Here is a 24,605-nt window from a genome sequence, read left to right on the forward strand (position 1 = left end):
CACCTAACCTAGTGTCCTGGTTTATATACTGTTAATTTTCTTCTAATGCATAAAAACCTGTCTTCCCCTGTATTTGGGGTCCAGTGGCAAGCTGAAGAGGCCTCGTCCTGATGTGTTATGCAATTGCCATGCATTACTTAATAAACTGATATGGTCAGAAGCTTAAACCTTTGTCTCCCCAGTTATTTCAGATTTCATGAGCTGCACAACACTTAGAATGTGATATGAGTTAGCTATTGTTTTTATTTCCAGAAAGACAAGGTAATCATAACGTCCAGAAGAGCAGACGGGATGTGACCGCCACTCTTGGGCCATCCCGACTTTATCTGTATTATTCTCCTGGCAACTAGCCAGGTGCCATCTCTCCTAGGCCTAGGCCTAGGCCTTCAATGGCTGTCAACATATTCCTGTGCCCTACACAGCACCTGCATGTGGCTGAGGGCTCAACGGTGGTAAACAACCAAAGCACTGACCAAGGTTTGCTCTTTGAGCAAGCCAGATGCAACCCTGAGAGAGCGTCAGGAGGTGAGGAAAGAAGCCAGTCGGGAAGAGCTAAGAAGCCACAGAACAAAGTGAATAACGGGATCCAGAGCAGAGGTACAACAAGGTGCCTACGGCGAGGATCTCCAGAGTAGCGGAGGCCTCTTCATGGTTTCATTCAGTGACCTAACCTAACGGGTCTGTCTCACCAAACCCAGACAACACACGGTCAGACTAATTTCCATTTCTGACCAACCTGGCCTGGCCAATCCAGAGATGACCATCATGGTCACATATCAAGCCATGCCGTGAAGATGTTCTCCAGTTGGAGAAGATGTGGGAAAATTGGAACACTAATGCACTGTTGGTAGAGTTGTGAACTGATCCAACTGTTCTGGAGAGCAATTTGGAACTATCCTCAAGGGGCTATAAAATTGTGCACACCCTTTGACCCAGCAACATCCCTTCTAAGTCTGTAGCAACAGGAAAAGGACCCACATGTACAAAAAATATTTATAGCAGCTCTTTTTGTGGTGGCAAAGAACTGGAAATTGAGGGGATGCCAATTAATTGGGGAACGGCTGAACAATTTGTGGTCTATGAATAGGATGGAATACTATTTTGCTACAAGAAATGATGAGCAGGCAGACTTCAGAAAAACCTGGAAAGACTTACATGAACTGATGCTGAGTGAAGTGAGCAGAACCAGAATACCATACACAGTAACAGCCACACTGTTCAATGACTGACTTTGAGAGACTTAGCTCTTCTTGGCAATGCAAGGATCTAAGACAATTCCAAGGGACTCATGAGGAAAAATGCTCTCCACATCCAGAGAAAGAAGCGATATGGTCTGAATGCAGATGGAAGCAGACTATTTGCTCTCCTTTTGGTGTTTCTTCTTTCTTGTGGTTCCTCCCGTTAGTTCTAATTTTTCTTTATATAATGACTAATCTGAATAGATGCTTAATATGAATGTATAAGTAGAGCCTATAGGAGATTGCATGCTGTCTTGGGGAGGAGGGAAGAGAGGGTAGGGGAGAAAATTCAAAACTCAAAATCTCATGGAAGTGAATGTTGAAAACTAAAAGTAAATAAATTAATTATTAAAAAAAAAGGAAAAAAGAAAACGCCGTCCAGATCAAGAATGTTCTTTAGTAGGCTGGTCCCGTCAAAAGAATGTCAACCCAAAACAAGTCAGGCACCTGCAGACGCCAGGGACCTGGCGTCCCGCGTCTACATGAAAGTCAGATCGAGGCTTTGACACAAAGGACAGACCTGGACCCTAAGAGGCTTCATCAGATCCCTACAAACTACGCCTAAAGGCTGAGGCCTTAACTAAGTCTATGAAACAGGCCAGCCCCTGGAACAGAAGCCCTTCTCACAGCCGACGAAGCTGTCCGATGGACAGCAGGATTAACCAAAGAGTGAAAGCAGGATGGAAGAAGACCGCTGCACAGCGAGATATTCACGTGCCGGTGACAAGGAGAGGGGACAGGGGACAAAGCAGAATCCAAGACCACTGAGTCCTCCTCTCCTTTGAATGGAGGGGAAAGCTATTGCTTCACAACTAAGCAGACTGCTTCAGCTTTCCACACCTGGTATGTGTCTGCTATAACCAGCAACTACACACAAGGCGGTGATCAACACGGGCACATGCACATACACACGCGCACACGCCTGCATATCTGTCCCTTATGGTCTCTCCAGACAGCCTTCCCGTCTCTCTTGCCATTTGATCAAGAGGGCCTAGAGGCGGTAAGGCAAAGCTGCTGACTAAAGCTCTCCCTGTACTGGCACGAGACACCGAGAGGTGACTGGAAGCGGCCAAAGGCAATGGGGGGGGCTCAGAAAGCACAGAAGAACATTCAGAGGAAGGCTGTCCGAAGGAAGGCCGCCAAGCAGCCCCTGTGACTGCTAACAGAGGGGCTTACTGGGCACCGGGCAGGACTCGAGCTAGAGCAATTTCTTCACGTCTGGACGTACCTGGCTGAGGCATGCAATCTGCTGACGTCCCGCATCCGGCTCTCTTAGAAATGCCCCATTTCAGCGTGCAATCGAGCAGGACTTACTGGATCCAGAGCATCTTAAAAGGGCAGTAGAAGAAGGGGTGGGGTGCGCCATTATCTCAGGGAAGGGTACCATGTTCTACCTACCTCACCTGGTGCGTGTGAGGGCAACTGTCAGATTTGGTAAAATGCCTGGAGCTCCTCCAAGGAAAGGCGCTACAGAGATGCAAAAACAAACAGTGGTGTGAGAGACTGAGATTAGTGGTGGGAGAGCCCTAAGACGACCAGGCTGGCAGAGGGTCTAGGCAGTGGGCCAGAAACAAGTCTTTCATTGTCAGGCTTCTGAACCCCCTTTCTCGGCCCGATTTCTGACTATGGAAGTGCTGCCCCAGAGTCTGACTTACCCAGCCATTAAAACACAGTCTAGGGGAAGAAATCCGAGGGAGTAGGGAAGCACAGGGACGGCCCCGCCCACCCCAAAAGTGGTGCCGAGAGAAGCCACTCTGGCTTCACGCTCCCTCCTCCACCCCCAGCTCAGCCCTGCTGGGGGCCTCACAGGACAACTCCAGCAGAACACAAGGTTGGCCATCTCTTCCAATCAATGTCGACCACAGGTAAGGACTCCATGTCTTCACTGGAAGCCCAGAATTAAGCTCTGGCTGACTCCAGCCCTGCCCTTGCTAAGCAGGGTCCGAGTTAGTCCCTTACTCCTATGGGCCCAAACAAGTCATCTCAGATAATACCAACATCAGAGACAACTGACTCAGAGCTGGAGGGGATCTTGGTTTCCCAGTCCAAGCTCCCCCACTTTACAGATGACAAGTGGTTACCAGTGACTTGCCCAGGGTCAAAAAACAAGTGTTCGAGGGAGGATGACCCCAGTTTAGACCCTGCCTCCAAGGTCAGGGCCTTTTCCATCACACACCATGCTGCCCTGGCCCTCCTCGAGAGCTCTAGGTTCTTGGAATCCACTCGGATCCAGGTGGCTGGCCATTGATTGTAGCCCGAGTCATCTCCCCTCAGTGCCCAACCAGGCGCGCTCCCGAGCCCAGCCCTCGACACCGGTTTCTGCGGGTGACTGCGACGCGCGCCACCCTGGATGGGGGCCTGTGGCCCTCAGGGACGTTTCTCTCTCTCTCCTCCTCTCCCAACTGCCTCCTGCCAGACTTGGAATGGACTATGACTAGAGGAGGGTGTTGATGTACCCTGCTAAAAGCCAAAGCAGCTTCTCAATGCCTCGCGTTACGGCATTCCTGACGGGGGGTGCAGTGGTGACAGAGAGGAACGAGCTGCTCCTCACGCCCTCGAGCGCGGGAGCCCCCTCACTGCTCCACTTCTCCTCGTGTGTAGATGCGGGCGTGGGCCCCAGTGACTTCTGGGGTCCCTGACGGCTCTCAACCCATCATCTCTATTCAGTCTCAAAGATGTTCTTCAGACTTTGCTAACCACATGTGTCCTCCTCCCAGGATGCTGAGGGCAGAAAAAGCCACTGGGCCCAAGGTCAAGGCCTGGCGGACACCTCTGGATCTGAGAGCCGTCGGTAAAATGACACCAGTGCTGGCAAACACTAGTCACTCCAGTTTCCTTTAAGCTTTAAATCTGCTGATTCAGCCAAACGGTTTGGGATCATGAGGCAACTCCAGAAGCCCTGAAGATGAAAAAGTCCATGAGGCAGGCCTCTGCCACAAAGAGAACTACGCATGCCCCGAGAGCTTGGCCAGGGAACACAGAAGCTGGGGGAAGGCAGGTGCTCCTCCTCTCCTGCACGGGCAGGGTCGTGTCTGCTCTCCACCCCCAGGTACGCAAAGGCCACCCAGCTCACTGAGCCAACGCCGTTTGCTGCAGGAATGCCTCCTTCCCCCTGGCCTAACCAATGTCACGAGGTGTCAGGGCTTTTCAGGAACATCCTCTTCAGAAACGGAAAGGATCTTCTGTCAAAGTGGGGCAGAGGACAACGAAATACTGCAGAAGATGAGCTGCTCCGTTTGGTGATCAGACATTTGTGGTTGCTTTGGTGTTTCGGTTCTGTCCAACTCTTTGTCACCCCACTGGGGGTTTTCTTGGCAAAGGTCCTGGAGCGGTTTGCCATTTCCTTCTCCAGCTCATTTGACAGATGAGGAAACTGAGGCAAACAGAGTGAAGTGACATGCCCAGACTCGTATAGCTAGTGAGCGTCTGGGGCTGAATCTGAACCGAGGAAGACGAATCTTCCCGCCTCTAGGCCTTGTGCTCTGTGCACTATGGCACCATCTGGCTGCCCAATTTCAAACACGGAAGGTCTCAAAAAAGGAAAGTTATCTGTGATTTATTGTTAACTGGCTATATCCTTTGCACTTTGAAGACTGCGCGGGCTACTCTGGTGACCCTCAGGACGCGAAGGACACAGGCTGTCACTGCTGATGGAAGTGAGGGTGCCCAGTGCCCGGCACCAAACCCTAACTGAACACAAGCCAGGGCAGCCGGAAGCTCCACCGCCCCGTGCACCCCGCCAGGTGGGGGACACGCGCTCGAACACGTACACATGCTGACCCTCTTCTCCTCCTCTGGATTATCAGAGACAACATGGGACCACGCTCTCCTTTCTCCTCTTACTCAGCCAGGCTCTTCTGACTTCTTCTTTAGGGTATCTGGGAGCACTCCCTTCCTCACTTCAGCACCTGGAGTCAGCAGGAGGCCATGATGTCTTGAAGCTGGTATCTGTCACCAATGGGGCTGGGGTCCAGGGAGTACCCACAGAACTACAATGCAAAGCAGACTTCTCTAACCATCCCAACAGGCTCTACAGGACACACCGAGGTTGTCCATTTCCCTCTGCCTCCACACCTGGCCCTTCACGGCCCCCAGACGACCACCATGTTGCCTCCCTTCCTCTCACTGACAAACTCCTCAAACGGCTTTTCCACACCTGCTGGCCTGTGGCACTCACAGCTCTCCAGCACCTGTGATCGCCTTCCCCTACACAGCTGGCCACTGCTGCTTACATCTCCCTTCTAGAAAAACTCTCCAGATACCGTACTATCCTGGTTTTCTGCCAGCCTCCTTCCACGCTCCCTGGGAACGACTCATCCCACGGCTCTGCCCTAGAGATCTCATTCTGCTGTTCCACCAGACAGGAGGGCCGAGCCTGGGCTCGCGGCCTCCGGCTCTCACACTTGCTGGCTCTGGGGCTACCTGTGCAGGTCTCTCCAGGCCGGCTGTAACGGCCTTTAGAAACTGTGGAGCCCTGGAGGCCAGTTATTAGCTCACCTGTTTTCCTGACTTCCACAATCATTTCTTAGCAGGTTACCATCTTCCCAGCCCTGATCTCTCATTCCCCATCACCTGCTGGACATGGATAAATCCGCCCCCCCAACTCAACAGATCTAACATCAAATTCATTATCTTTCCCTATTGTGGCTGCCCTGCCCGTCAAGAGCGTCGTTACCAAACGCGTCACGCTCAGCTCACACTCGGCACGCTTGCCGCTCCCCCTCCATCTGCTGGGCCTCCTTCCACGTGCGCAACCTTTAGAAGCGCTCGGCTGACACAGAGATTCTTTCTAAGAACCCAAACAGACACGGAACGCCCCACCCCACCAGCACCAGCGCATGGGTGAGCTGCAGGTCAGGCGGATCAACTACCGGCCCAGATCGGCTAGCCACTGCCAGCTCATCTGATCTTTTGGAAGAGCTCTCCAGCGCGCCCAGCGACCTCCTGAGGGGGATCCTTTTTTAAAGGCCAGACGAGCAGCAAGTCAAGCAAGCCAACTCGCTTTCCCCTCAGTCTCTGTCGGGCTTCCCTAGGGAGGGACCCAGGCTCCCAGGCCACACGAGGGCCAGCACGCTGACCTTCCCTGGGGCTGACGGGGCTGGAGGTGGGGGAAGGCGTGACCCTGGCACCCAGCCAGTTCTGAGCTCCCAACTTTCCTTCCCCCAAGCTCCAAGTGTGCCTTTTGGTTTTCTGAAATGCAACAGTTTCTTGCTCCCCTTCAGGATAAAGACAAGAAAATTACCTAGTGTTCATTTTGTGAGTCTGAAAGCCTAGGTAGGGGTCAAGCACCAGACTGGTGGCTAGGTCGTCATTTTCACACAGCTCCTTGGCAGACATCCCAGAAGAAGGTACATAGCGACTCTGTCCTTCAAACCCCGAAGCCCCGCTACCTGAAAAAAGCAAGAAGCACATGAGTCACTCACTGCGGGCTGCTGTGGTCATCTCCTGAGTTCTCCAATTAATCAGATCGGCAGTTCCTTGTCCCAATCAATGAGTGAACAGTCAATCAGACAGACAGCCCTCCTGGTTATCTGGGGCCCAGCTCCCTCCATTCCCTGGGCACTGGCATCCTGGTTTGCCAGGGCCTGAGGGAACACGTCTCTCCCCAACCCCTGGGCCTAGCTGGGTAGTCCTGGAGACTTCTGCTCAACTGCTTTCATCTCCCTCACTGCACAGGTGGGAACCTGGGAAGACAATCCCACGGCTTTAATACAGTTAGTGAAGGAGGTCATGGGGGAAAAGAAATAGAGGTTAGCAGGTGTTTACGGGGCCCAAAGAGCTTTCAGCAATGAGAGACAGAGAGTCTGGATCTTGGCTCCAAGAGGGGCCTCGGGAGAAAGGCTGCCCTTGCTCCCTGCTGGGTGCTTGAGTGAGTAATCAATGGAGTGCCCCGCCTACAGCCCCCTCCCCAAGTTAGTAAGGAGTATGAGGAAGGAACTGGGCCAGACTGGTCGATGGCTCATCCCCAAGAAGTTCAGGGTCTGGAGGGAAATGAGAAAATGAAACGAATGCTGGTTTGGAAGAACAGGTGTGAACACAGCAAAGAACAGCAGCAAGAGAGGCAGACCGAAGGCCACGCCCCGGGTGGGGTGGCTGGCTGCAACTAGGTCTTTAGGACTGGGAGAAGCAGGCGGAGACACAGCGCTGTCCGTCTACACATTCCTCACAGGCCAGCGCGCCCTGTCACAAGAACAGCGGCTCTGCCCCCGCCTCTGTGGTCCAGGGCTCTTTCCACCTTGTTCCTTCTCCCACCTCCGACGGCCCTGCTCTTTTTAGATTCTATGGGGACCTGTCCCTGAGCTAGGGAACCGGGAACAATTCTGACAAGTCTTAAATCTGAGGTATGGGATGGATGTTTTGTTTCAGGGGAGGGAGGAGGCCCCAACAAGCCTTAGGCTAGTTCGGATCTCCAGGGTCCAGGGCAGACCAGGCCAACCCTTGGTCCTCCACACTCTGATCTCAGGAAGGTTTGGGGAATTCTACGGAACACGGAGTGGTCACCCAGCCTGGCTTGGGCCACACACCCACAGGGCTGGACTGAGTCTGCTTAGAACGGGAAAGGCTGGGGCTTGGCCCGAAGGCACCCGATCTCAACCCAGACGTAACTAAGAAGTTTGGCCATCAACAGCCTTGGAGACAAGGAAGCCTGACGACCGTCCTGGACCCTTGGAACAGCTCTGTATTTATCCTGAGTCAGTACAGGTCTCTGAAGCAGCGCTGGCAGAGACGCTCTCCAGGAGGGCGGGGCAGGCTAGCACCTGCCATGCAGCTGAGTCTTGGAGAGAGTCCTGAGAAAGGAAGTGACCTGCCCAGGGTCACCCAGCCCAGATGGGAGATCTGGTCTTCCTGGCTCCAAGGCCAGCTTTAGGTGCTCCGCCCTTCTGCCCCTCACCCTTGAAACGGCCACCAATAGGAAGACTAAGCCCACAATTTCTTGAAATAAAAATCGTGGGTGGGGTGGGAAAAGGGAAGGATAGAACTTGGAACTCAAAACTTTAAAAGTGTTAAAAATTGGGGGAAAAAATGGTTCTCTTCCAACTAAGAAAACAAATAGAAAATTAAATAATTGTTTCATTATTCAGTATTTAAGACATCCCAAGGGGACCTGTTATTCTGCCTGGGTGGCACAGGTAAAATTGCTTCTACTACTGCCCAGCTCCCACCCTCAGCTAATCATCTGGGCCCCAGCCCTACTGCATCCAATAAACACCAAGATGGAGAACTGATTCTGCTCTTCATCACTATTTTTAGAACTCTCCATGGGCAGGTTATCAAAACCAGATGTTCCCATTTACCCGAGGTGGCTAAGTAACTGCGCTCTCTCGCTTTCACAGAAGAAACCCAGCCTTTAGGTATAAAGTCTTGAGAACAGGAGGGGGCAGCTTCAAGCTGCAGACCCAACCACGCAAGTCGGATTTCTGCATCAGGCGTCCAGGGGGTATCATTGTTACTCGCTCATCAGTTGTAAAGTAAGAACAAATGATTCTTTTAATATGCTCAGGATGAAAATTGTCAAAGACAACAACAAAATAAAATGTATTACTAGAGAAAGAACATAAGTGACCCCCACAACAATGAAAACACCCCAGAGGTTAAGTGTGTACCTACATCTGCTCGACCTCCTCTCAACTGCATTTCGGCCAGCCTTCAGGGCGTCCTTTCCCGTGTGCTGAAATTTGGATTGACTCGGCTGGTGTTCATTAGACAACTTGCCTCCATTTCTCCTGCCATTCACCACCATGTTCTTGGAGTCTCCCAACCACTTCATACCCACAGACAGCCCGACCCAGTGGCATTTAGTCACTCTCTTCAAATAGCTTAGAGAATAATTTCAATTTTCTCTCCTAACGGAAACAAAATATGGAAAAAAAAATAACTGGGGAGGTAAATACAAATAAGACCATTATGCTAAACAGACACCGGAGAATGGCACTCATCCGCATTAACAGTAACAGGATGGTCATCTCTGCTACTTGGGGCGCTCCTGGCGCTTCTTGAATCCCCCTATAATCTCATGCCTGGGAATGTAGCCCTAAAAGCTGGGCCACCCCAGGCTTGTGAAGGGATGCCAAAGGCCTTTATGGTTAATAAGTGGTACCTACTTTACTTAATTACTTGTTATAATGACATCTGAGGTACAAATCCTCACAGCTACCATTACTCAGCTAAATTATCTGTTAATAGACTGACAATTACATAGGACTTCAGGGTTCTGGAAGCCCTTGACATGCATGCCTTCATCTGGTCTTCCCCACAACCCTTGGAAGATAAGTACTAGGGGTATTATCCCCATTTTATGGATAAGGAAACCAAGGCTGGAAAAGGTGAAGGGCCTTACCTATGATCACCCAGCTCATATCTGAAACAAGATCTGCACCCACATCTTTCTGACTCCAAGCCCAACATTATTCTATTCCTCTATTATGTGGCTTGTTCTGTTAACTAGCAGGCAGGCTACAAACAATTTGCCACCTCCTAAGTCCCACGTCCTCTCTACTTGTGTCAAAGGAGGCCAAGTACTCTACAATCCTAGGACAGCATCTACATGGAACCTATCACCATCTATTATGATGATTAGTTATTATTAGAAGCTAGGTTGCAAGGGGATAAGATCGGAAAAGGGACACCTACACTTTGTGCATTTCATAATGTGAAAGGCGGATTGGAGGGGAGAGACCGGACAAAAAGGAAACCAACCAAGAAGTAATTCTGATAGTCTAGGCCAATTAAGTTCCAAGTTGCCAGAGATACCGAGGAGGTAGGACTGACAAGAACTGAGACGTACATGGTAGGAAGAGGTGCTGAGTGAAGGGAAGAGTTGGGGATCGTGCTAAGACTGCAAATCAGGGCAGCTGGAAGGCTGGCGCTGTCCTCACCAATGCAGGGAGGTAAGAGGAGGGAGAAAGATAATGACTTCCTTTTTAGTGTATTGAATCTGAAATGCTTACAGGAAACCCGGGCTGAGACAGAGATGTAGAAGGCTGCATCTATAGCTTTTTGGGTAATCTACATAGAGCTAAATCCACTGGAGGGGGGGGGAGACAGATGGGAAGAGAGAAGGAGACAGACAGACAAGGAGGGAAAGAGGAAGTAGGGGGAGGAAGAGAGAAAGGGGGGGAGGGAGAGAAATGGAGGGAGAGGGAGAGGGAGGGAGGGGGAGAGAGAGAATATGCACATGGAGAGAACTGCAAAGATCAGTTGTCATAAGGAAAACATGTCCAAGAGGAAGGGATGGGTGGTCAGTGGTGTCAAATGCTATGAAAAGATGAAAAAGGATGAGGCCTGAGAAAGGCCACTGGACTTAAAAATAAAGAGATCGTTGTGACCACAGAGAGAACTCCTTCAGTGGCAAGGTCAAGAAGTGGACATAGAGCTCCAAGCCCAGGGAGGAGAGGATATCAGCAGGTCAAATGCTCTAAAAAGTCAAGAAGTCGAAGGCTGAGAAAAGGCTCATGGATCTGACAATTAATAAACTGCTGGTAAGCCTGGAGAGAGCAGCTTCAGTTGAGTGGGGAGTCTGGAAGTCGAACTGGCAGGGGCTGAGAAGCCATTTTTCCTGGGAGCTGGCTGTGAAATCCCTGGCTGGCAGAGACCTTTGAGACACCTTGTGTCGTGGATGAGGACGCTGAGACCCAGGAAAGGGAAGTCACACTCGCTAGGGTAGACGGTCAGTGTCAACGTTACGACCAGAACGCAGGTCTTCAGGGCCAGTTCAGGGTTCTTTCTGCTCTCTGGAGAAGCCAATCTTCTCCACTTTTCATTGTGCAAAGAAAACTAGAGAGCCATTTCCTACGGCAGCTCTCAGAAATTCCTTTCTCTTCCTTCCCTTTCTAATGCTCCACCACATGTCCCCACAGTCTCAAGTCCCAGCGGCAGCAGGCTCAAGCAAGGTGTCAACAGCATCGGATCCTGATTCTGGCTGGTGACTGCCTTAACACATCTGTTCCTCGTTATACTGGTTCTTCTCCCAGGTAAACTGAGCTGTCAAACTGAAACCTCTCACCCCGCCTGTTTTCCAGCTGTTTCTAAATCCTGACTAAAACCCAGAGCCATGCTAAGCGCCTTCCAGCAAAGGAGAGCACAAAAGAGGGTAATTTCAAAGTCACCACAGTATATACAACACTTTTTCATTTATTCAACTTTCTTACCAAACTTAATGCAATGCCTCTTTTACTAGTGTTAATATGGAAATTAGATGACAGAAATGTAACTTGAAATCATAACAATATAACCCATTTAATTCAGAAAGATCAAGAATGCTCATGAGGTGCTATATAATCTAAATTTTCCTTACTGAATAGATGCCAACTCGTTAATTCAAAAAAAGACAAGAGCCCACTTATTTAACAATCTGTGATTCATAAATGACTCTCTTCTTCAAGACCGAGAGTCACAAGCAATACCATGAGTGACCACGGTGCCCAGAGCCACAACACTAGATCATGCTGATGGCAGCACGTCGCGAGTAGCGACAGTGCAGTAATGTGTCCTACCCCACTCTCCTTGAACCCTCTGGTTAATCCCTCCTGTCTGCTCTTTATTAAAAATGAGAGATGAGGGACCAAGGGCTGCCCCTAGGGCTGTGATCCAGTCCTCCCAGCCGCCTCTCTAAGTCATTACCGAAGAATCCATGACAAAGATGGCGTCAGTGGGGCTCCACAGAGTCTATCTTGCAACATTTTTTGTCCGTGAAGAAGGAAGAAGAAATGGAAAGGGAAGGTAACAACAGAATGGCAAACTGGAAGAAACTGTAATCACCAGCCCACACAGTTTAAACCTGACTTCCACCTTTCATCTTAAAAGATAACCCTGAGTTCTAAACTTGAAGTGTTAACTAGGTACAGCAGGCGGCCATCAACAGAACCAGGGGGAAAACAGAGGGTTTTCTCATACAGTCCTCATAGCAAAAACAATTAAATAGAGCTGAGAATAAATGGCATAATCTACTTGCTGATGACAGAGAAACATTAGCTGATTTATGGGCTTGAAGCACAAGAAATTTCAGGCAATTATTTCTAAGTCACACTGCTGACGCACACGATTTCGTCACTTTTCAAAGAGTACATCCCCTGCGAAAGCAAGTTGGTATAAAATGTGTCTATACAGACCCCATAAGCAAGCCAACAGAGCAGGTTACTGTTTGATAAACCCAAAGACACCAACTACTGGGTTAGAAACTCCTTTGAAGAGAATTTCTGGGAAAACTGGAAAGCAGTGTGGCAGAAATTAGAGGGAGCCCAACACTTTACACCATATCACAAGATAAACTCCAAGCGAATATATGAATTAAATACAGAAGGCTCCAAAAATTTAGAGGAAAAGGGAAAGAGGTGCTTTGTACAACTACAGTGAGAAAACATCTTAATTAAACAGGAATAGAGGGATCACGGATGACAAAAATGAATGATTTTGATTACATAACATAAAACAGTTTTTACATGACAAAACCAATGCAGGTAATGGTACGGAAAAAAAAAACCAACCCATTATGGGGGGGGGAGGATATCCTAATAGCCAATACTGCTGATTAAAGATTGATCTGCATGTTTATACAAATGCATAACAAAAGCCAATAATGGTTAAATGATATTCAGGTAGATTTTATAAGAAATGCAAGCTTATCAACAAACCACCTGAAAAAAACATTCCAGAACACTAATACAAGAATACAAATTGAAATTCTGATGTTACACCTCACACTTACCAAATTAAAAAAGACAAGAAAGGAGCTATGGGAAAACAGGCAGGCACACTAACACACTCTTGGTGGAACTGCACATTAACCCAACTGTTCTGAAGAACAATTGGAAATTATACTAAAAAGTCACTAAACCATGTATAGCTTTTGACTCAGGAATACCACTGTTAGGCATATATCCACCCCCAGAGAGTTCAAGGACAGAGAGGAAAGTCCCAAAAGGACAGAAGTTAAGAACTGGAGGGAACGTAGGCCTCCATTGGCTAGAAGAGGGCTGAATGTGGCCCGTTCATTTTTTAGAATATGGTACTTCCATAAAAAATGACAACTATGAATTCAAAGGGAAGATCTGAGTGAACCCTAGCAGGCAAGCTTACTTATTACCGGGGAAAATTTAGGCAGTGTGGTATGGGCTGAACCAGGAAAGCAACTTCTGCTACAACCACAACCACGGAAAGGAAAACAACATGGCCAGGCTTCAGAGCTCTGCACTGAGTAATTAAGATTCCAGAAGCCTGAGAGGGAGGCATGCTTCTTTTGCTAGAGTTAGTCAACAAGCATTTATTAAGCACCTACTGTGTGCCAGGCACTGTCCCAAGCCTGGGAATACAAAAAAAGGCTAAAGATAGTCCCTGCCCTCAAGGAGCTTATAGTCTGGTGGGGGGAAATGACACACCCACAAATATGTGCAAACAAGCTATATACAGGACAGGGGAAATAAGTGGGCAAGAGAAGACACTAGAATTAAATAAAGTACAGGGAACTCCCAGACCGGGAAACTCCATCTAGCAATGCAGGTCTGGTGCTTTCTCTGTAATCCATTTTTTTATGGATATATTCATAATTTTAGCAAGTCACCTAGAGGTGAACTGACTTGTTCAGGGTCATTCAGCCAGGATTTGCAGCCAGGGCTTCCTCCCTGGAAGGAGGCCAGCTCTCTATCACCAAGGCTGGCTGCCTCCTTGCCTGAAGTTCCCTCTTGCTGGTGACAGTATTTTCTGAACTTCACCAGTGTGGCTGCGTTACCCCAGCTCCTAACTTAGCTTATTCACAGCACGCCTCTGACCGGGCAAGGAGCCTTCCTTAGGCCACAACAAGTGATTCCCATTTAAGAAAGACCTTCAAGAACTCGAATGCACTTACTAACAGGTGCCAGGTGGTTTGGGGATTTGAGCTCAAATGGACAGGTATGTTCAGTACATGGTTTTTGTTTTCTGAATGTTAAATCTGCCCAAGTCACCCCCAATGACTTAGCTGGCAAATTTCTGGAGGGAATGCTGGTCACCAAACATCCTACAATAAATAAACAGGGATGACGACATCAAGGATGTTGCAAAGGACAGCAAGGGTCCTGTGGCGGGCCGCCGCAGAGAAGCACTGTGGGAAAGCAGCCTCTTATCACAGGGGCCAATGCCGGGATCTCCGTGCCTCGATCTTTCTCTTCTAACAGAGAGAGGGCACAGTCTCTCTAAGCGGACCCAGTTAAGAAGACACCCAGGAAGTGCACTCAGGATCATCACCATTCCCACAGAATTGTTTTTAGGAACCTCTGAGAGCATCTTCTTCATTCAATCTATCACTTTCTCAGGCAAACTGCAGCCCCAAGAGAAGGGAACGCCTGGCTTGTGGTCACAGCCTGAAGTAGATGAGCTGGGATTTGATCCCCAAGGACCCACCAGCCACAGGATCCACTTCTGGGTACGTACTCTCTCACTCTAACTCCAAAACGGATCAAAAAGGCAGAGAAGTAGTCACTACACCTTGGCTGCATGTCCTTTCCTGCTCTGGTTTCTCAGGGGAAAAGAGATCATGAAGAAAACCCTGTTTGTTCAAAGGGGCCCAAGTCCAAGGATGACAGCACCACCGATTCTTGGGTGACTTTTTCAGAAAGGCATGCCACATCTGGAAAGCTGGCTTCACAAGGACAACTGGAGAGGGTTCCACAAGCAGAGGCAGAAAAGATGGGGGTATGAGTGGCAATATTTGGACAAAGAAAGTTCAAGTTCAAGGAGTTAATGGCCAATCATTTCCTGGGAGGAAAAGCACAAGTTTTAAGATTCTGAAAAGAAGCAGCGCAGGTGGGTGGGGAGGTAGTACTGGAGCTTGAATTTGTCTCTCCACCACCCCACTCCCTTCCAGAGTGACCTGGGGTCTCAGTTTCCTCTGTAAAATGAGAGGGTTGGGCAGGGGCCTCCACGGTCCCTTGCAGCTTCCTCTCCTGGGCAGCTGTTTCTTAGATCCTCCTCCTCAAATTCACAGAAAAGGGGGCCCCCAGTCCACAGTAAGGATCTCAGCAGTGCAGACTGACTTAATTTAAAGCAGGATATTATCTTGGCTTCATTGGCTTTTTATTTATTTTATGAACTATGTCCCAACTCCACTTTAATTTGGTTTGGACTCATCTGGAAGTGCTGGAGGAGAGCTCCTCTGGATACCTCTGGTTTGGGTGACTAGACCACTCCAACCTGGGGGTGTCTACCCATCCCTTCAGGACAGGCTTCCACCCTCCAGGCCTCCAAGTCAAGTCAACAAGCACTTATTAAGTGCCGACTGCATATCCAGCATTGTGCTAAGTGTTGTGTATACAAAGAAGTCACTCCCCCTCCCCCCAAAAAAGATCATCCAACAGGAGAGACTACGTGATGATGTGAGGGAGGGGCTGAGATGAAGGCTGAAGAATCAATGTAGGAGGAAAGAAAGAGGTGATTCTACTATCAAACATAAATAAAAGGAAGCAAGACACAGTCCACAAAAGACTTTCTAGGGCTGCTTCAAATTAGGAGTAGGAGCTAAACATGGTTTAACGAAGGGATTTCAAGTTGTCCACCATACAACCCTAGGAGTACCCTGATAGTGACGATATCAAAAAACAGAAGCCAGGGTTCTTCAAAGCAAATTCTACTTGTACAGAAATAAGTACTTCCTTTAGAGAGATATGTCCACTTTCTGGGTTATTCAGTTATACCAATCAGTATTAGCTGTTACTGCACAGATCTATTCTGTCCAGGGCACTACTGGGTGGGCCAAGGCCCTTCTGACACAGTTCACATCTTATACTGGAAGGCCAAGGCTTCTTCTGGGATATTTTACCCAGTGGCAGTAAAATTAACACGAATGTCTCTGGGGAGAAAACTGATGTCCTAAAGACTTGAAGTCAGGTAGGGGACTGTGGGCGGTTTTTACACAGAAAAAAATAACATTTTCAACCATTTTCACTAACTGTACCCAAGTTTAGAGTCCCCCATAACACAATGACAATTATTTAGAGTTTTTATTGTTTAAAATGCCTTCCCCTTTGAGCTATAGGCGAATAAAGTAAACCCCAAGGTAAGTTTCTAAAGCCTGGAGCTTTCTTCAATATGGCAAAAATAGAGACACCCAAGAGACAGGAAAAGTGCACCAAGACTCATGGAAAGTCACTTATAGAGAAACACAGCAAAAAATATGAACCATTTCACTTGTACTCTTTGTGATACTAAAAATTTCTGATGGGGCCTTCGATTTAAAATAAATAACAGAAACTCAAATTTATGAGAAGAAAGAGGTTCAATGTGACCCAACCAACCAGTATTCACTGGGCTTCCTGCTTCTTGTGCTTAGGACCTCGTTCAATGCTGCAGGCAACAATGCAAAGGACATTTAGTAAGTCACCCGGGGATGAGGAGAGAACCATTCAGGCTAACCAAGAGCCAGGGATAAAATTAAAATCAGCTGGCAGATCACAATCTACTTTTCCAAATGTTCACGTTTCCATCAATTCAAGCTTCAAAAGTAGCCAAAAAGTAGCCACCGCTCTGAGTCTTCCGGAGGTAAGTGAAGAAAGCTCCCTGTCTTATGTCTTCCAACACCTTTAGAAAGTGCCCGCTTCCCACAGGGCTCCTACTGTCTGTGGGCAGGTTTTCTGGTTTCTAAGAGACATGGGGGGTGGGGGGAGAGGAAGAGAACATTCATTCTGAGAGATCAGCAAGCCCATTCCCTAAGAGCCACCACTACACTTTCAAGTTATATTCCTTTACTGGCACGTTACTAGGTTCATCTGAGAGATGGACAAGAAAAAGGCTGAGACAGAAGGAAAAAGGTCTAAGGAAGAACAACATTTTTCTTAGGCCAAGTCCGGACTATACATCTGGATTTGGTCTCCACATAACAAAGGAAAAAAATGATGATCCAAGAAAGGAGTCATTAACAATGGCAGGGAGGCAGACGAAGGTGACCAAGGCCTTCAAAGGGGTCACTCGAGAGCTCAATTTCTGTCCTTCTCGAGAGGAATAAAGTGACATCACAACGACCTTCCTGCAGACTGACAAGGGCACACAATTCCAATGCTGAGACACGAACCCACTGGGGGCCCCTGCCTCTTTAGACTTAGAACAGAAGGCAGATGAGAGTCAACACGCTGTTCTAACACCCTACTACAGCAAATGCAGAGTTTGTAAAAATCAAACCATGGCTTCCTCTTCCTGAAATACTCTCCAAGTCCGTAACTGTTATATTTACTGATGTTCATTAGCTGCTGGCTCTCTTTAACCTACACTGGATTCCAAAACTTTATCAATTTCTATCCTGCAACTTTTCTTCTCTTTACTACATGACACTATTAACCCCTTTACATTTTTTCAATTTTAAAAAATGTCATTTTATACTTTTAACATTCACTTAGAGCAATTTTGAGTTCCAAATTCTCTCCCTGTGTCCAGCCCCTCCCCTGACCCTTTAAGGCGAGCATTTTTCATCCTGAGTTCTTTGGAATTGCCCTGCTCAGTGGAGCCAAGTCTTTCACAGTTGAGCATTGCTATGCGGCTGCTGCTACTGTGTACAACCTTCTCCGGTTCTGCTCACTTCACTTTGCATTAGTTCATGTAAGTCCTCCCAGGTTTTTCTGAAGCCATCCTCCTTATCATTACAGCACAACAGTATTCCATCACAGTCAAATACCACAATTTGGTCAGCCATTCCCCAACGACTGGGCATTCCCTTAGATTCCATTTCTTTGCCGCTACAAAAAGAGCTGCTATCAACCTTTTTATACATATGGGTCCTTTTCTTTTTGCTTTGATCTCTTTGGGATACAGACCTAGTAGTGGAGGTATTGCTGAATCAAAATGTATGCCTAGTTTTATAGCCCTTTGGGTGCAGTTCCAAATTATTCTCCAGAATGGTTAGGATCAGTTCATAGCTCTACCAACAATGCATGGTATCCCTATTTTCCCAGCATCTGTCATTTTCCTTTTCTGTCATGTTAGCCAATCTGATGGGTATGAGGGATCCTTAGAGTTATTTTAATTTGCATTTCTAGAGCACTTTTCCATATTGTAGTCATATGAAATTTGATTTTTTAAAAAAATTTTAATTTCTTCCAAAAACTGCCTGTTTATATGCTCTGACCATTTATCAATCAGGGAACAGCTTCCCATTTTTATAAATTTGGCTTAGTTCCCTATATATTTGAGAAACGAAGCCTTTACCAGAAAAACTTGCTGTAAAAATCCCCCCCCCCCGTTTCCTGTTTCCCTTCTAATTTTGCTGAATTTGTTTGTGTCTTTAAGAATTTGGATATAGGTTTAGTAGTGATATTACTTGTCTATTGTACTTTTTGGCAAAATTATTTGATTATTTCTTTTAATTAGGTCTATTTTGGTTTTTGCATTGTCTGAGATCATGATTGCTACCCCTGCCTTTTGTTTTTAACCTCAGTTAAAGCATAATACATTCTATTCCAATCCTTTATTTTAACTCTGTATGTGTCTTTCTGTTTCAAGTGTGTTCCTCAGCAAGCAACATATCATTGTTGGATTCTGGTTTCTAATGCATTCTGCTATTCATTTCTATTTTATGGGAGACTGCACCCCATTTACACTCATAGTTATGATTACTGTGTATTTCCCTCCTTCCTGCTTTCTTCTGTTTATTCATCTCTCTTTTCACCCTTTCTTTTCTCAAAAGTCTATTTTGCTTCTGACTTCTCCCTCTTTCTCTCATCCCCTTCCCTTCTTACCTCCCTGTTGAACAAGACAGATTTCTTATAAGACAGTCTTCCCTCTTCGAATCAATTCTAATGAAAGTGAGGGTGTAAACATTACCTGCCACCACCCCTATTTTCCTTTCAACTGTAAAAGCTTTTCCTCGTGTACCTCTTTCACTTGAGACAATTTTCCCCATTCTGTCTCTCCCTTCCCCTTCTCCCAGTGCATCCCTCTTTCTCACCCAATCATTTTTCCTAAGATCATCTCAAAATAATCAACTCATTCTTACGCCCTCTGTCTACGCAGACTCCTTTTAACTGCTCTAATAATGACAAAGTTCTTAAGAGTTACAAGTAACACCTCCCCATATAAGAATATGAACAATTTAACTTTATTAAGTTCTTTAAGATTTTTCTTTAATGTTTACCTCTCAATGCTTTTCTTGAGTCTGTCTGAATGTCAAAAGTTCTATTCAACTCTGGTCTTCTGAGCAGGAATGCTTGGAAGTCCTCTATTTCATTACAAGTTTATTTTTTCCCCGGAAGGATTAAACCAGTTTTGCTGGGTAGGTTATTCTTGGTTATAATCCTAGCTCTTTTGCCTTCTGGAATATCATATTCCAAACCCTCCACTCCTTTAACATGGAAGCTCCTAAATCTTGTGTGATCCTGTCTGTGGCTCCACGGTATTCGAATGGTTTCTTTCTGGCAGCTTGAAGAATATTTTCTCTTTGATCTGAGAGCTCTGGAATTTGGCTATAATATTCCTGGGAGTTCTCATTTTGGGATCTCTTTCAAGAGGTGATTGGCAGATTCTTTCTATTTCTATTTTTCCCTCTCTATGGTTCTAAGCTATCGTGGCAGTTTTCCTTCATAATTTCTTCAAATATGATGTCTAGGCTCTTTTCTTGATCATGGGTTTCACAAAGTCCAATAATTCTTAAATTATCCCTCCTCGATCTATTTTTCAAGTCAGTTGTTTTTCCAATGAATTATTTCAAAATGTCTATTTTTTTCCTCACTCTTTTGATTCTGAGTTTCATTATTTCTTGACTTTTGTGGAGGCATTAGCTTCCACTTGACTAATTCTAATTTTTAAGGAATTATATTCTTCAATGAGCTCTTGTACCTACTTTTCCACTTAGCTAATTCTTCTTTTTAAGGAGTTACTTTCTTTCATGAATTTTTGTGTGCCTCTTTTTACCAAGTTGTTAATTTGTTTTTCATAATTTTCTTCCATCACTCTCATTTCTTTTCCTAATTTTTCCTCTACTACTGTTAACTCTTTCTTAACGCTGCCAGGAATTCTTGATGGGCTTGTGTCTAATTTGCATTTTTCTTTGAGGCTTTGTGTGTAGCTGTGTTCGCGTTGTTGTCATCTTTTGAGTTTGTGTCTTAGACCTTCCCCATCACTATAACAGTTTTTTATGTTGCTTACACATTTTCCCAGCCTATTTCTTGACTTCGAACTTTATGTTAAGTTTGGCCGCTGCTCACCTAAGGGTTGGGAGACACTGTCCCAAGTTTTGGGTCTTCCCCACACTGCTGTTCTCAGACCTCGTTTTGGGGGTCTATAAGTTTTTGGTGCTTCCAAGGTGGTTTGATCCTAGAAGAGGTGCGGTCACTGCTATCCTTGGCCTTGCTCTGGTCTTTACCCAGGAGGGGCCCCTGTAGCTGCAAGCGCTAGTCCTCCTCTTGGCCCTTGAACTGTGACCAAACCTGATCCCCTGCAGCCAGAAACGCTAATGCTTCTCTGTTCTGGAATGTTTCTGGGCTGAGAGTTTCAGAAGCAGCAGCTCCTGCTATTGCAGCCAGCTCCAAGATTCACCACTGATGCTGTACCCATGTGCATTCCAGACTGGCTCTCGCTGTGGTGTCATAGACTTCTCTTTCAAACCTCCTAGGTTGTCTTGGGCTGGAACAATGTCTCAGCCCTACCTTTTATTGGCTATGGCACTCCAGAATTCAATCTGACGCATTATCTTAAAGTGGTTTGGGGTGGGGGGAATGTTAGGGGAGTTCAGCTGGGCTGCTGCTTCTACTCTGCCATCTTGGCTCTACCCCGCCCCCCCCTTTTACATTTGTAAAATAGCACAAGTAATGTCCACTCTTAAAGGAGAAAAAGATTTGGCAAGCTCTGAAAGTCAACAAGTCCCCCTCCCTTCTTTGCAAAGCTATAAGACTACAAGTGTGGGACACAACAGTCACTATGGGACTCAGCTGATGTGTTCCTTTTTAGTCTTCTTGTTACAAGGGAAGAATTGCCAATCAGGGCAAAAGGAAAAGATATACAGACAGTTCTCAATTTCTGTTAATTCACACAATGTAAATTTGACTTTACAGAAGGAATTCTGAAAGAACCCTGCATTTCAAAACCCGCCTATGTTAGCTTTGCTGCACAGTTCTGTGCTTGTGATCTCTTCTCTCCTGTCCCTCGGGCAGCCCCGCCCCCCCCAAAAAAGCCAGTCTCCAAGTGAAAGCAGAAGAGCCAGCCTCTGGTGCTGAGACACTCACTTCCCACGACCTCCTCCTGTACTCTACCTCAGCCATCACCCACTAAGTTACCTCTTCCATCCTCTGGGTCTTCGTGTAGTGATCAGAGTTCTTATGTCTTTACCATGTTTTGTGTATGTTGTTCTCACAGTCAACACCCATGACTCCACAGGACCAATGGTGATACATACTACCCACTTCCTGACAAAGGGATGAGAGAGTCAGGGTTCAGAATGACATACGCTTTGGGGGGAACGTGTGTAGAGCTGACCTGATTCACCAAGAAGAATACAGTCATTTAATGGGTGAGGGCCCGGGAAAGACTGGGGAGGGAGAAAAGGAGGTGGAGGACTGGGGGCCCCAGTATGGACAAAGAACAAGGCCTAGGGTTGCAAGGCCGAGGATGGAAGTGGTGAATTAGTGGGAGATGACTGAGGTGGAGTGGAGCAGTGGGTCATGGGAAGTGACTGGGTTGAGGAACTGGGGGGTTAGACTGTTTAAAAGTCCCCTAGTGTGAAGGCAAGAGTAGAAGAGGAAGAAAACCTCTGAGCCAGGCGCTTAACTCACTGAAGAAAGAACGAGAATGTCCTTTAGGTTAGGAGGCAACAGTCACCAGGATGTGGGTGGCAGAAATGGACTGGGAACCTCCAAGAGGAAAGGTAGTGCCCATGGCAGTGGGAAAACCTGAAGTGGTCACGGGGAGCAAAGAGTATTCCCACTCCCCCACTTAGACCAGCGAGTCTAGAGGGCAGTAGCTGATGATGATGGAAAGGGAGGCTGTGTCACCAGGAGGGAGCCAGAGAGTGAGAGGAGCGGAAAAGGAGACAACACCAGATGACGTCTACAAACAGGCATCCAGAGGGCGGCTAGCTTCAGAGTCATCGGGAAAGGGTCGTGGAATGGGAGGAGATGGAAACAAAGCCAAGAACAGGATTGAAATGATGCCAACCTGGATTTCATAATCACAGGAATGGGGAAGGCATGACCAGGGGGAGCATCTTCGTGGAGGTGTTCAACGGCCATAAAGTTTCATCTCAGCACACCGACCTCCTGCAGAAGCTCCTCGAAGGTTGTATCCCCAGTGCCTAGCATAGTGCCTGAATACTGGGTAATGAATTCTTCTATACCAACAGGTTCCAAGGTCTATTAAATATCTCAGTCTCCTAAGGAAGCATGACTCCCAGTCTCACCCAGGAAGCTTCGCAGATACTTAGGTGAGTAACCACAGGAGTGCCATCATCAGAGAAGGCCAGCTCCCTGACTCCAGCCCAACACTGGCGCACGCATCCACAAATGAGACCTGTGTGGCTCGGGGGTTGGCCTCACCAGCAGTGGCCGAAGCTGGAGGGCCTTCTGCACTATGAAAAATGGGAGTCCTGTGATGAAACTGGAGGAGCCATCGGGGGGGGGGTCCTATGTATATGGCCTTATTGAGCAATATAAAAGACAAATAACTTGGCTACTACGGATATAATAGGGTCACAGCACAACAATGAGCATTAATTAAGGACCAATGATGGTGCCAGGCTCTGTACCAAGCAGTGTATTCAAATGATAATTACTTGTGGCACTGTCAACCTCCTAATGGCAAGGGTGGGGTCGTCCAAACACATCTTTGCTTCCGGCCCAGTACGATCACAGTTTTTCCAAGCTCCCACGTTGTCCCACAGCCCAACAGAAGCCAAGACTAGAAGCAGAGACCACGGAGCAGAAATGCTGCTGCAGCATCCCACTCATCTGCTCTCTGGTCCCTACCCACAGGGGTAGACGGATGGCAAAGCTCAGGGTCTCCACCCCCTGGCAGGATCTGTGCACTTCACACTTTACCTACTGGCTCAACGTTATTTCTGACTGCAGGAAGAGAAAGAAGGAGCAAGCAAGAGGAGAAGATGGCCAATGGGTGCCAAGGCATGTGCATAGCCCCTGGCTGCTGGGAGCATGTAATTTCTCATCTGCCCCAGACAAACCCCAATAAAAAACCATTTTAGATACTCAAAACAAATTTCAAACTAGTTCTGACCAAATTTTAAACAAAGAACATTAAAAGAATGAAATTAGTTCATTCAAATGCATTAAAAAGGAGATACAGTGAAAGGGGAAATCCCATTCACCCCTTATAGCTAACATTCTGCATTCAATCTGTTACTAAAGGGTCTGTCCCAGGAAAGACAAGGCTGGGCTTCCCATTTCCCATTCCTGCATCTTTTGCATACTAACTAACTAAAATGGCTCTGGATAAAAAGCCCAAAGTATAAGCCACCTATATCAAGAAATGGAAAATAAAAAGAAATAAATGAAATACAGATTGTTTCCAAACTCATTTTGGCCATTAGTTGCCACTCTCTCCTTAATTTAAAAGATTACGAAAAATACACAAATTCAGTTATTTTAATTTTCCTTCCCACTTCTGTGTGCTATAGAATAATGAAATTCCAAAGGATAAAAACATACGGATCAGAGAAGTGGCCAGAGACTTGGCATCCTACAAGGTGGAAAAACTGGCACTGAGACACCGAGCAAATTATTCTTTAAGATCAAAGTATAATGCAAATTATCCCTGAAGATTTTCAATGAATTATATACCAAATGATCCATTAATAAAAATGCAATTTTGAACTATCTTTTGAATGACATAAATTAGAGTCTGAAATCTGAGTATCTTAAAAATGTTTTACTAGTGCCTTTCAAAAACTGTTTTTAATTTAAATATTAAAGAACAGACTCGGCTTCCTCATCTTTTTTTAAACGAGAATAATAAAAGCTGTCTTACCCATCTGGGTGCTGTTGTCAGAATCCAGATAGTTATTTAGTTAACACTTCAGGCTTGCAAAGTATTTCCCAGACATTATTATCTCAAGCCATCCTCACAACAACCCTGTGAGGTGGCCAGGGCAAGGATAATTATTCCCATTTTACAGATAAGGGTTAAATCATTTGCCCAGAGTTACACACCTGACAGGTACCAGGGCCAAGAATTGCCCCCAAGCCTCGTGCCCACACCAGGATGCCTTTCGGGGTTTGGTAAAGCCTGGATCACTCTGGGAATGCAACAGCCACTCACTGGCCCAATTCCATCGCTCCCTGGCACCTGGTTCGGAAGCACTGGCCTTCCTTGGGCATCCTGGTGCACCTCACTGTATCGTAGCAGTGCATTAGTCCTATGGCAGCTTCAACTCCTGACCACAAGCAATTTACCAGCCCCAGACTCCCCTTT

At 46.9% G+C, this 24,605-nt stretch overlaps 1 protein-coding gene across 1 annotated transcript in view; it reads right to left on the reverse strand.

Annotated features, from left to right (window-relative positions):
- Positions 1-24,605, reverse strand: part of KMT5B (lysine methyltransferase 5B) — a 58,569-nt gene that overhangs the window by 25,196 nt on the left and 8,768 nt on the right. The window contains 2 exon segments of the mRNA XM_078148333.1: positions 2,637-2,705; positions 6,481-6,628. Of these exon segments, the coding sequence (XP_078004459.1) occupies positions 2,637-2,705; positions 6,481-6,575 (164 nt within the window). The 5' untranslated portion in view covers positions 6,576-6,628.

Source organism: Phascolarctos cinereus, unplaced genomic scaffold, assembly GCF_003287225.1.
Source record: "Phascolarctos cinereus isolate Bilbo 61053 unplaced genomic scaffold, phaCin_HiC Scaffold_9;HRSCAF=440, whole genome shotgun sequence".
NCBI lineage: Eukaryota > Metazoa > Chordata > Mammalia > Diprotodontia > Phascolarctidae > Phascolarctos > Phascolarctos cinereus.